This window comes from Aedes albopictus, chromosome 2 (assembly GCF_035046485.1).
Source record: "Aedes albopictus strain Foshan chromosome 2, AalbF5, whole genome shotgun sequence".
Taxonomy (NCBI): Eukaryota; Metazoa; Arthropoda; class Insecta; order Diptera; family Culicidae; genus Aedes; species Aedes albopictus.
Window position 1 is genome coordinate 382,630,227 of NC_085137.1, and position 12,209 is coordinate 382,642,435.

Sequence of the window (12,209 nt, forward strand, 5' to 3'; positions counted from 1 at the left end):
TGTTGTTTTTATCAACTAAGCTTCATAACAGTAAGGAGCCCATAATATCTCAAAAATATATAACAACGCGAATTGTTCCTCTAACTGCTTTGGTAAGTACAGTGGATTATGTAACACCTTAACGTAGTGGCAAAAGCTATTATCACAAGTGTAGACCTGAAGCTATGGTCTCCGGAGTAGTGATGTTGATCTGGAATATCTCAAAACTATCAATACAGGTTACAGTCTAATGTTTATTGTGAGACTAACTACTGTTACTATCAAGAGCTAAACTTCAGGTTACAGTCTAATGTTTATTGTGAGACTAACTACTGTTACTATCAAGAGCTAAACTTCAGGATAGTTTGGACGACCCTCAATGTCCCAAAGGTTCATAAAAATATATAGTAGACTTTAGGTTTGTCCAGTCATTGCTATTAATTATGAAACGTTACTCAGTATGTCAGATATAGCTGATGTTACGAGTGTAGACCTGAAGTTATGAACTCATGGATAGTTTGGCTGACCTGGAACATTCCCATAGTATCTCTGAATGACATTTCAGATTTCAAGAGCTTCATGAATCTCAGCAGATCCTATGCTATTATTTATGGTTAAAACACAAAGTTTTTCTTGTAGATTTGAACGGCTTTATTATAGAACAGTTTGGACGACCGTGAATGTCCCAAAGGTTTATAATAAAAAAGTAGACTTCAGATTGTTCCAGTAACTGCGGTTGATTATGCAGCGTTTCTCAGTATAACAGATATGGATACTGTTACGAGTGTAGACCTGAAGTCCTGGACTCCAAGGAAGTTTGGCTGACCTGGAATATCCCTGTAGTGTCCCTAAATGTCATTTCAAATTTCAAGAGCTTCGCGAATCCCAGCAGGTTATGCAATGCTATTATTTATGGCGAAAACACATAAAGTTATTCTTGAAGATTTGCATGACTTCATTATAGAACAGTTTGAACGGACCTGAATGTCCCAAAGGTTTATAAAAAAAATAAACTTCAGATTGGTCCAGTAACTGCGGATGATTATGTAGCGTTTCTCAGTATAACAGATATGGATATGAAGCCTCTATAATAAACACAAAAAAAAGATATGGATACTGTTACGAGTGTGGACCTGTAGTCCTGAACTCCAAGGTAGTTTGGCTGACCTGGAATATCCCTGTAGTGTCTCTGAATGACATCTGAGATTTCAAGACCTTCGCGGACCCCAGTAGATTATGCAATACTATTTTATATGGTGAAAACACATAAAATTATTCTTGTAGATTTGAAGGACTTTATTTTAGAACAATTTGGACGACACTAGATGTCCCAAAGGTTTATAATAAGCTCTTAGACTTCAGATTGCTGCAGTAACTGCGATTGATTATGTAGCGTTTCTCAGTATATCAGATATGGATACTGTTACGAGTGTAGACCTGAAGTCCTGAACTCCAAGGAAGTTTGGCTGACCTGGAATATCCCTATAGCGTCTATAAATGACATTGTAAATGTCAAGAGCTTCACGGATCTCAGTATCTTATGTAATGCTATTAGTTGTGGCGGAAATACATAACACCTAGAACACCCCAGAATATAAAACACCTTTTGATATTCTTGATGAAGGTTAAATGAATATATATAAACGAAACCCACATCCAAGTTTAGCTTTTAGAACAACTGGTATGTCAATTTCGTTTTTTTCGTCAATTATTTCGTTTTTTTTTTCAAATTTCATGGTGTACAAATATCCCAGTTTTTCCCTAATAGAGGACTCAATTTGCAACAATTTTGCCGATGACAGTATTCTGTTTTATCGAATAGGTGTATTTATACAGCCGTTTTTATGTTGGGGTCATATATGACCCCTCCGGCTCCAGAGGGTTAAAGCACGTAAAGTCTTCAAAACATAAGCATTGAGCAATATTCGACGAATTCTTCAAGAACCAATTCAGTTCAATATTGTAAACCATATATAACCATAACCGTAAACAATATATCGACCCACATCTAGAAACAATGAATGAAAACAGAGGTCTGGTGCACTTACCTATCACAAATCTCATTCGGGATGACGATATCATCCTTCAGCTCGAGCTGGTGTGTCAGCGGATTGACGTTGCAGACGACTTGCAGATTTTTGGCCAGATAGCGAAACGTCGTCTCGAGCAGCGTGGGCAGCTCCTCATCCATGATGCCGTCCTCTTTAAGCCGAACACGTCCCAACATCGTGACTCAATGCCAGCAACAGCGTTCCGACGCTCCTGCTTGGGGGCAGTTGTGGTTGTTGTTCTTCCCTGTTTTGACTGATCTTAATACACTTTGGATTCACTTGTATGTTGTTATGCAGCACACAGCTTATAGCTCTGCTGCAGCTATCACAGCAATTCGTTTTCTCACCACCACAAAGCACCAACAGGGAAACGGTCAATAATCTCCCGGTAGATGATTAGTTTGACACGGGCACTAATCGAAGCAGTATAGATCGAACACGCAAATCACTTCTCGTTTCCCAAATAACTTTCACTATACAATGCCGTTTAATCTTCTCTATGTTCCTTCTCAGCGAAAAAAGATATCACACATATAGGATGTTTATCAATCTATTCTAAGAACCAAACAAAATCAGCACATTATTCTTTCGGTTTCCCAACTCCGTAGCCTTCAACATTTCATATGCCGCATCTAATCTCTAGACAACACAAGCCCGTTCTATTTTAATTCAAATGGCAAACAAAAACGCGACACCGTGTAACAAACAACAATAAGAGGGTCATTTGACCTCTTTTCGCGTAACTCACACGCTGCTGGTGTACTGTCTTCAACTGTCTGCTACCAAATCGATAACGTCATATCTCACACGCGGTTCACCACATATGGAGCTCTGGGAGCTCTGATAGTTCAAAGGCGATTGAAAGTGAAAATGCGATACGATAATTTACCGATGATGATGATGATGATTCGAGTGTTCCTCCTACCATTTCAAAAGTGCACTGAACACCTCGAAATGAAAGGAGTAGGTATGTGCTGCAATTTTATACTGGGACTTCTCTCTCCGCTTCCACGTGAATAATTGTCATTCACTACCTTCCTACCGCCGATCGTTGTCTGGGTTTTCTCGGATGCAGAGTAGATTCACCCAGCCAGCCAAAGCCAAGCCCATCCCATCAGCTGAAATGTGATGTTGTGTTGATCACCCTTCCCTGTACATATGCGTTGTTATGGGTATTCGTTGCAAGCTTACCAAACTGCTTCAGGACAGTCTAAAAATAAGGCTGTTTGTTTTCCGTACACTGTTTTCAGTTACTCGCTTCACTGACGGACGAACGTGTCCGAAGAGTCTAGCAAGATGATCTATTTGAAATTAGTTAAGACAAGAGTGGCATCGGCGGTAGTTAGATCAACAAAAACGTAATTTTCGTGACGCTACCCTATCACATTTAAATTTAACCTAAGCTGCGCTCTCTAAACTCTACGTTATGAATCCTGTATACGGTATCGACGGCTACCACAGGGCAATGTACAACACATTGGCTGCGGTACACCCTAAAAAGGCTAAAGCAGAAAGGTGTCTCTGCAGCATATACGCAACCAGCAGAACTCTTGACAACGACTCCTACTCCCACTTACGAAAATGGGAAGTGCGTCGTATAAAGAAACAAAGAGTTTCAGGCATAACAGTTTGAACTCTTTTCTACTGAAACACTAAGAACGCATTGCTGATCATCACATCCGTGATGTTGATTTGGCTGATATGCCTCTTCATGTGAACCAACATGCCCACCAATCTGGTAAGTCCACTGTGGTGACTCTTTTACACAAAGATGTTTACGATATCAAAAAAGCATTATTCAAAAGCAATCCTTGGGTGTTTTTTAGGTATCGAGGGTGACAACACGTAACATAAGTGGAACTCTGGCTCAAAAAGTTGATGCCTTTTCGATTTCGTACACTGGCATACAGGGCATCGAAATGTCAAATGCGTTATAACATTTTTGCTATGCTATTTTTCAGCATGTATACCATTTTTCATTGCTGCGAAGTAAACCAAAGACCTCATAGATCTAGACTTGCAGCACGTGGAGATCTAAAATAGGATATACATTGTGATGAAACTTTGTGAACTTCAGTCAAAAATGCGTTTAAATATAAAGGAACATCGATATGTGAAACGTGGATGTGTTATTTCGAAGATTGCAATGAAATTATGACATCATGAATAAGTGAAATTCCAGCAGCTTGTTTTACGCATGTCTAAGATGCGAATCTTCATTCCTGTATTCTTTGCAAAAACTAGAAAACTGGTTGGATCAGATGTTTTTTGTTTACCAAAATAATTGACAGTTCAATGCCTTTTATAAAAGATATAACAGTTTCGCGTGCTGGAAAAGGATACATCTTTTTCCTTCACTCTGACCATGGAGTTCCACTTATGTTATGTGGTGACAACGTGCCTTTCGATGCCATATTGGAAGCCGCACGGAGTCATGATATATCTCCAATGATTTCTAATTGGAATTCCCAAATGCTAAAAAACCGATATCTCTTCTCGACATTGCGTCAAGCAGCGATTAGGAAATTTAGTGTTTGTGGATGCCCCCAACGGGGAGTCTTGTCACCGCGATTGAGGCAACTCAATAATTGCGATTTCTCTACTTATGGTTTTGCCGACAACAACCTAACATTAATAGTTGGTATGTGCATCAACACCCTTTTCGGGGAATGTCGGCGAAACTTTGGTATAAACCCCAGGTATCGTAAAACGGGGTATCATTGATTAGCGGGGTAACATTGATCGCCTTTACCGACCTCATGAAATGTTCAAACAAGCATTTTATATTGAATCACTTTCTGCTATTATTTAGCTATTAAATGACATATAATTCTTGAAAGTTGATTTCATAAACATTGAAATAAATCGATTTTTCCATAACTGTGTTTCGTAACGCAATGAGACACATTGTCAAACACGAAACTTTTATGAAAATGCTCTTTTTCAACAAAATAAGCGATTTATTAAAAGTAGGCTATCAATTCCTTAGGCCATTGCCTACCTTTAGGCGTTATTCGCGGTTTGGAGGATTTTAATCTCAAAATAACTCAAAAAGAACAAAACTTGTAAAAATTTGGACAACATATTAGAAATCAGCGACCACGAATCTAGTAAGTAGGGATATTTTCAACACAAACGAAAATTGATCACTAACATGTTACCTCAAATCAACAAAATCAAAAACTAGGTTAAAAAGCCTATTTAAACATGTTCAAAGTTTTACAATACTTTTCCGAGTACCTTAACACATAATCAGAGGGCCAGTACTTGTTTTAAAAATATAAAACACATAACATTTGCTTAAGCAAAAGAATTATTCAAAAAAGAATGAAAATTCTGATCAATGTTACCAGGATTACGGTATATCAAATGGATTTACACATTCGGCCTGTGGGTGTCTTGGGTGGTGGCAAAAGAGCAGATGTGTCAGATAATTATAACTTTAGTACAAACCAAGAAAAGGGGGATCAAGTCTCCCCGTTTTGAAAATACGGCATATCCTTAAAAATTTAAGGAAATCTTACAATTTCAAACACTCCATATTCATCGAAAATGCAAGAAAACTCGAAAAGAAAATGAATAGGAAGACTCTGGAAGTATTTTCCCTTTAAATAAACCATGTGCTCAAAGGGGGATCAAGTGTCACCCATTTTTGAAAAATACATCATAAGACATGCCTCCATAAAACACAGTTTTGAAAACTTTAACAATAATTTAAAGGCCTTCTGTTGTGTATTAACTGGCAATAGATGTTTACCTGCCATTTTGTACGGAAATCGGATCTAGTTTTGTGTTTTTCTTAAAGTTTCAGGTAAATTAAGAAAAAGGGATCAAGTCTCCCCAGTCTCCCCTACAGTGCCCTTTTCAGAATGCTGTGTGAACTCATTGTGGTAGGCTTGTGCGTGTATGACAATCCTATTCCGTTACCTGTCCCTTAACCTGTCGCAACTTTTTTCCCTTCCCTTCTCCCTCAGATAAATAATGAATAGGCTCGTGTTTATGGCGATGGCACAAATTTCCGAAATGGAGGAGAACGTGCCTCTGGAGCCGACACACTGAATACACGCAAAAATTCTGGCGCGATTATCCAGCGTTACGAGTTCAAGAAACAACAGTTCGTTTCAATATCCAACGCTTGTCAGCCAAAGGCGTTGCTGCATAGTACCATCGAAACGAAAGCTAGGCGAGAGGATAGGAGGGCCCAACGGATCTGGAGATGTCATGGGGGCTCATGAACAACAGTGCAAGAGGGGATAGGTACTGCTCAGCGACGCCAACGTAATGGTTGGTGCAACTTGGTGTGCTAACGAATGACGAACAAAAAGAGTGCCGCCAGAAGACGAATGCTAGTGGCCGGTAACCGGCTCAACAGGAAGCGGTACAGAGTGCCAAGAACAGAAGAGAAACGAATCCACGGCAGTAACAAACGACAGTACGAAGAGTGTGGTTGCTGAAGCGCAGGAAAGTATGGACATGAACGATATGCGGAGGTTTTATGCAACTGTCAATTGCGCGTGGAACAAGACTGCGCAAGTGCCCGCTATAGAGGCTTGCAGCAAAAACCTAACCTCATTGAATTTTCATACGATTTGTAAATATTGCCCTCAAATTTTTTTTGAGGGCAAGGACGGCTTTATGCACCGACGCCGAAGGAAAGAAAGAGAACGAAACAATGCTGACGTCACTGTGCAAGCGCTCATGTGCAGTGACCGGGAAGAAAATTCGATGATAGACAAAACAATAATGATGGCAGCCAAGTGGAAGGATCACTTCAAGGATTTGTTGAATGGTAGCAGTGAAGAAGCACCCAGAAACAGGATAAACATAGTGGATAACGGTCAAGTAGTGAAACCACCAATACTGGTCGGCGAATACCAGGTTGGTTTTCGTGAAGGCCGATCAACGACGGATCAGATGTTTAACCTGCGGATGATCCTAGATAAATTTTGGGTATACACCACCTGTTCATTGATTTTAAATCAGCATATTTACGATTCAGTGAAAAGAAATGAGCTTTGGCAGATAATGTCAGAACATGGTTTTCTGGCGAAACTAATAAGGCTGATACGCGCAACTCTGGATAGATCAAAATCAAGTATTGCGATCGCAGACGAAGTGTCTACCACGTTTGTAACCTTGAATGGATTGATCTTCTGTTCAACATTGCACTCGAAGGACCTTTTAGGAGGTCTGGCGTGCAGAGAAATGGCACTATCATTACACGGTCGCACATGCTCCTCGGCTATGCAGACGAGATCGATCTCATCGACCGTAGGGCAGGGGAGGAAGTTTATGGTCCTCTGAAGAGAGAGACAACGAGGATAGGCTTGACGATTAACTCTAGCAAGACGAAATACGTGATAGCTTCATTGATTTGTCTTTATTAAAGAGACTTTCAGCCCTTGGCACGTGATAGCGAAAACAATATTCAGCAAGGAGCCAGGTAGAGGTCGGCGACTTCGTGGGTAGCCGCGAACGCGTTGGCTGGATGTGGTTGAAAAAGATCTTCGATCCCTACACGATCGGTGAAGCTGGAGGAACATCGCAGCAGAACGACGAAGATGGTGCTGTACTATGTATACGCTCGTTGGAGTAAAGTTACATTGTGGCCTCAGTATTTCCTTCATCAGGGGCGATACGCCAAAAAAGAAGGTTCTCTTCCAAGAATGTCTCACTAACTCGGCATTACTCTGAAAATGTTTAAAGTAATCTACTCATAATAATTCATCTATAATATCCTATGAAAAATTCCCCTCACTAGTTTTAAAAACTAGCAGAGCATAGCATAGCATGAATACTTGCACAAATCTTGGATGGAGTTGCAAAGTTGAATATATCCATTAACATTGCAGATGTCGCTACTATCTACAATGTCATAGACCAACTCAGTTCCACACACCTGGCCAAGTCCTTGCGAGCATTTATAAATCCCTTCATGCCCAGAACTGAAGCAGCTTCCAATAGATGAAAGGATATTGAAAATAGCGGATTTTCAATTTATATGTAGTTGTAGTTATATTACAATATTGGGCACAAACAGTTTAATCAGAAAGATCTCACCTCGATATCAAAGCGCTCGCCGCGGCCGCACTTGATCCACTCCCACTGGGGCCCGGTTCGGCACGCCGGAAGGGTTGCACTTACGGCACTTTCCGCAATGAACCCCTCACTAATTTTAAAAATTCTTCCGAAAATGTGTATTACTCTCACCCATTTTCTCAAGGTTTTTCAAAAACTTGAACTGGATCTTCTTAGGATTTTTCCAGGTATCCCTAAGTATAGAGGTTTTTTAAAAATTTATTCGTTTTTCTTTCCTATATATCTCTAGATATCCAGAATTGTTTGACCTATTTCTCCTGGATTTTTTCCTGTCGGCTTCTGGTATTTTCAAAGAATAATTTCTTTGAAAAATCTGAATTCTTTTAAATATTTCAGGCGAAATATTTGTTAAATTCGTATGCAGAAATCTTACATAAAGCAAGATAAGTCGCGTAGATAAAACTTTCAGTTAATATGGGTAGTACGCAGATCCCAAGAAATTTCTTGGCCTATTTCGATGCGTGGGAAATTCAGGCAAGGAATCGCTCAAGAAATGGTAAAGCGTTGCTTTATTCCGGATCCTACTACGGAGCTGAAACGAAACGTCAAATCAAATGGGGCTTGCTGTGTTAAATTTCTTGACCATTCCGGCAACGGAAAAATAATGCACTGAACGAAAATTACTAGAGCGATTCCGTTAGAAGTGCATACCTCGCAATTGAGTTGTCCAAAAAAAATCTCACGAAACCTACTGCAAGCCTATCCATATACGTGACAACAAAATATGTTTACAAAATTCTTACAGATAGATTAATACGGGAAATCTGAACACAAACCACTACCACACAGGAATTTGGATTGGTCAATAACTGTGAAAATACTTATGGAATAGTGTATCGCGCCACTTGGGCGGTGGCTTCTATATTCGTCTGTTTTCCACTATAACTCAGTCAATTTTGAATCAATTGACTTGAAATGTTGTTCACGGGTAGATACTATACCTATCTCACCACATTCCAAAAGTTGTGTCAATTGGTTCAAATTTGATTGAGTTATAGTGGAAAACAGACGAATATAGAAGCCACCGCCCAAGTGGCGCAATTCCCTACTAAGCAGTTACACCGAAAAGAAGAGAAGAAAAAGATTAAAAAACGAACATTATTCTTCCGAATCGAATGAACAAACAGTTCTAAAATGTATTTCTATGACATTTGACTATGCTTTGTTTGCAAAAGTTATCCTCGACTGATTTATAACCAGGAATCGATATCAAGCATAAATTTGCCAACTTTATGAACTTACACATATAAAGCATACACGCTTGATATTGACCAGCTGATTCCGATTTCCGATTACTGCGCTCCCCCTGCAGTCACGCATAGGTAGCTCGTAGCTGCCTGTCCACTGATAACAATATTACCGAAGGGAAAAAGAAACATGTCTGCCGTTCCCCCCATTCCATATGTACACTCAGCCAAATAACCGTAAGATTTCCATAAGGCCCAACTTATGAAACGGCCTTTAAATAATTTATAATGATTCGGATGAATTTCATAAGGTCACTCTATGACGTAAAATCGTCTCACAGCTTCGCTTTTATTCATGTTTAGCAACATGGTATTCTCAAGCGTCGGTAGCCGTGTGGATAAAACACGGGCTCGGTGATCCCGACGTCCATGGATCGAATCCAGTCTGCATCATGTTAAGATTTTTTTGTTCTTTTCATAAGTCTATCTTATGAAATTTGTCATAGCAAGCACGATCAATTTTCATAAGGTATTCTTATGTCATCCATAAGAATTAGTTATAGCAAATTTTCATAAGGTATTTCGATGAATTTCGCTAGTTTTTTTCGCTGAGTGTATCAATACACTGCCTCCTCCTACTAGATGTACTTCTTCTATTTATTTCTCGGACTGGTTCTCGATTCAGCCGCTGCTGACTGCTGGCCTGGCACCAGCCAGCCAGCAGCTCTGGTCGCCGCGAAGTGGATGACCTCCAAAATCCTGCTGGCTCACTCTGGCATGACAGATAGTGCCATGCCAACCTATGCCAGACTACCGAGCTACTAGTAAATACTAGTACTACCACTGCAGATGCCCTAAGATGTCTGTTCTTATGAGCTGGTCTGGTCATCGGCACTTTTGATCTTGAGAAGTTTTTGTACTTTTTGCAGTTTGCTTCCCGTCACCATCATCGTGTTAGGGTGGGCCCCATTGAGCTACGGAGTTCATCCTTCAAGTTTTGTGTGGAACATATGGTGATTGGAGTGATTGGCATAGGGTATCTTAGTAGACGAAAACAAAATCTGATGTTTTTCAGATTCCTAAAAATAATTTTAGGTACCGTATATACTCTTTTCAAAAATGTTTTTTCTCAAGATTTCTAAAAAATAAAGAATGTTTGTATATAAACAGAAGTCAGCAAAAATGTTTGGAATATTATATGGAATATTGGACGGCTCTAGAAAAGTGTGACAGTACGTGTATTGGGTATAGGGAAATTGCGTGACAGAGGAGGGAGGGGGGTCTAGAAATCCCGAAAAACGATGGACGAAATTTTTGAATCTTCCCATAAGGATATTTAAAACACAACATAACAAAGTTCAACACAAAACATTGTTCAAAGCTAGTACATCTACCAACCTTTACGGAGCTTTCATTTTTTGAAATAAGACTGTTGGGTTGTTTAGTGAATAAAATATTGCTATTCTGTATAGCCTAATCGAAAGAGCTCATTTTTCTGAGTATAACGTGATTTTACTGAATTTCAATATCTTTGTTTTGATGGTTACATTAACAAAACAGTTTTAATTTCCGCGGACAGAATGACAGTTCAATCGATAAAATGATAGTTTGACCCGAACAAAAAATGTTCCCCATACAAACTTTAAATGCATTTTAAAAATAGTTCGCGGACTCAAAAAATTATGAAATTTTGGATTTCGACTAATTTTTGGGCGGAGAATCTGATTATGAGATCTGGATACCCCTAAAGAACCCAATTGTAATTTTTATTGTTAGTTTACACTTTGTATCAGGGCAAGGAAGATAATCGATCTCAAAACCATGACACAATTTAAAAAAATTGGACCACCCTAATCATCATCGTCATCGCTAGCACTTTTCTGCTCACAACGCAAAAATATCACTTTCACGGTTCCACCCCAATGAAAATCGCTCGAATTGAACACTTTGGCGATTGGAATCGTCTGAATTTTACCGGAATCTTCACCTCAAAGCACGGGGTCACGATTTGGTAGCACTATTTCACCGAACTGAACCAAATTTTGCACCGAACGAACCGAAAATATCTCGGAGATCGAAAGTTTCCTTCCACACACTACACCATTCGAATGAGCTACGCACGGGACTGAACTGACAATAGTGGTTTCGCAGCGCGGTGTCACGAACACTAATGCAAATCTACTGGTTGAAAATATGCCCATTTGATTTTGTTGGGAACAGCTGATCTTTGTTTACTATTTTCAACCAGTGACTCAAGTGGTGTTCGTGTAATGCAGCGTGTACGTACACGCAACACTACTAAAAGCAGAAACCACTATGATGAAGGCAGGCGCAACAACGAACGAACGAACGAATGCCAGGCAAAACAACATCAGTGTTCGAGAATCGCTTTGACAGCTGTAGGGGAGCTTGACTGTGGAGGACAGGAGGACTCACCGCGACTCAGCAGCACCTTCATCATCTTGAGCAACCCACACTACCATACGGAAAGTATGACTCGTTCGTTCGTTCACTCCACAGCTGTATTTTATGCTCTTTGTTTTGAAGCTTGTGTCCGTACGAGTGTTGTTGGTGTGTTTATGATTTTTATACTGCGCCGATGACATACGCCTGCTCGCCCACTTCGGTGGGCCACGGAAAGACAGCATAAAAATTGTACCGAAGGGGTAGTTTGCGCGTGAAACATTTCGCTCACGCGTAGCGCGCGCAACTTGATGCGCAAGATGAGCGATATAACAGCATGCTTGTGAAAGCTTGTGAACTTTGTGAACAGAAAAGGAAAATAGTTTTTTTATGCAACAAGTTGCAAAATCATAATATTTACAGCACATGTCGTCACGTGACGTGAGTTGATTAAATACGAAGAGTGCTAAAAAAATGAATGTTGTAACGT

The 12,209-nt window shown here is 39.9% G+C and overlaps 1 protein-coding gene across 14 annotated transcripts in view; it reads right to left on the bottom strand.

Moving 5' to 3' along the window:
• Window positions 1-11,455, bottom strand: part of LOC109425653 (protein zer-1 homolog) — a 60,413-nt gene extending 48,958 nt beyond the window's left edge. For 2 of the 14 annotated variants that reach the window (XM_062853101.1, XM_062853087.1), the window contains exons 1-2: window positions 11,374-11,455; window positions 2,028-2,585 (exon numbers count right to left, since the gene is read on the bottom strand). In XM_062853101.1, coding sequence (XP_062709085.1) covers window positions 2,028-2,206 — 179 coding nt within the window. In that variant the 5' untranslated portion in view covers window positions 2,207-2,585; window positions 11,374-11,455. Of the gene's footprint in view, window positions 1-2,027; window positions 2,670-2,778; window positions 2,871-11,291 lie in introns of all 14 variants that reach the window. The other 12 variants (XM_062853097.1, XM_062853091.1, XM_062853093.1 and 9 more) reach the window with 12 other exon arrangements.
• Window positions 11,456-12,209: the final 754 nt, after the last annotated feature.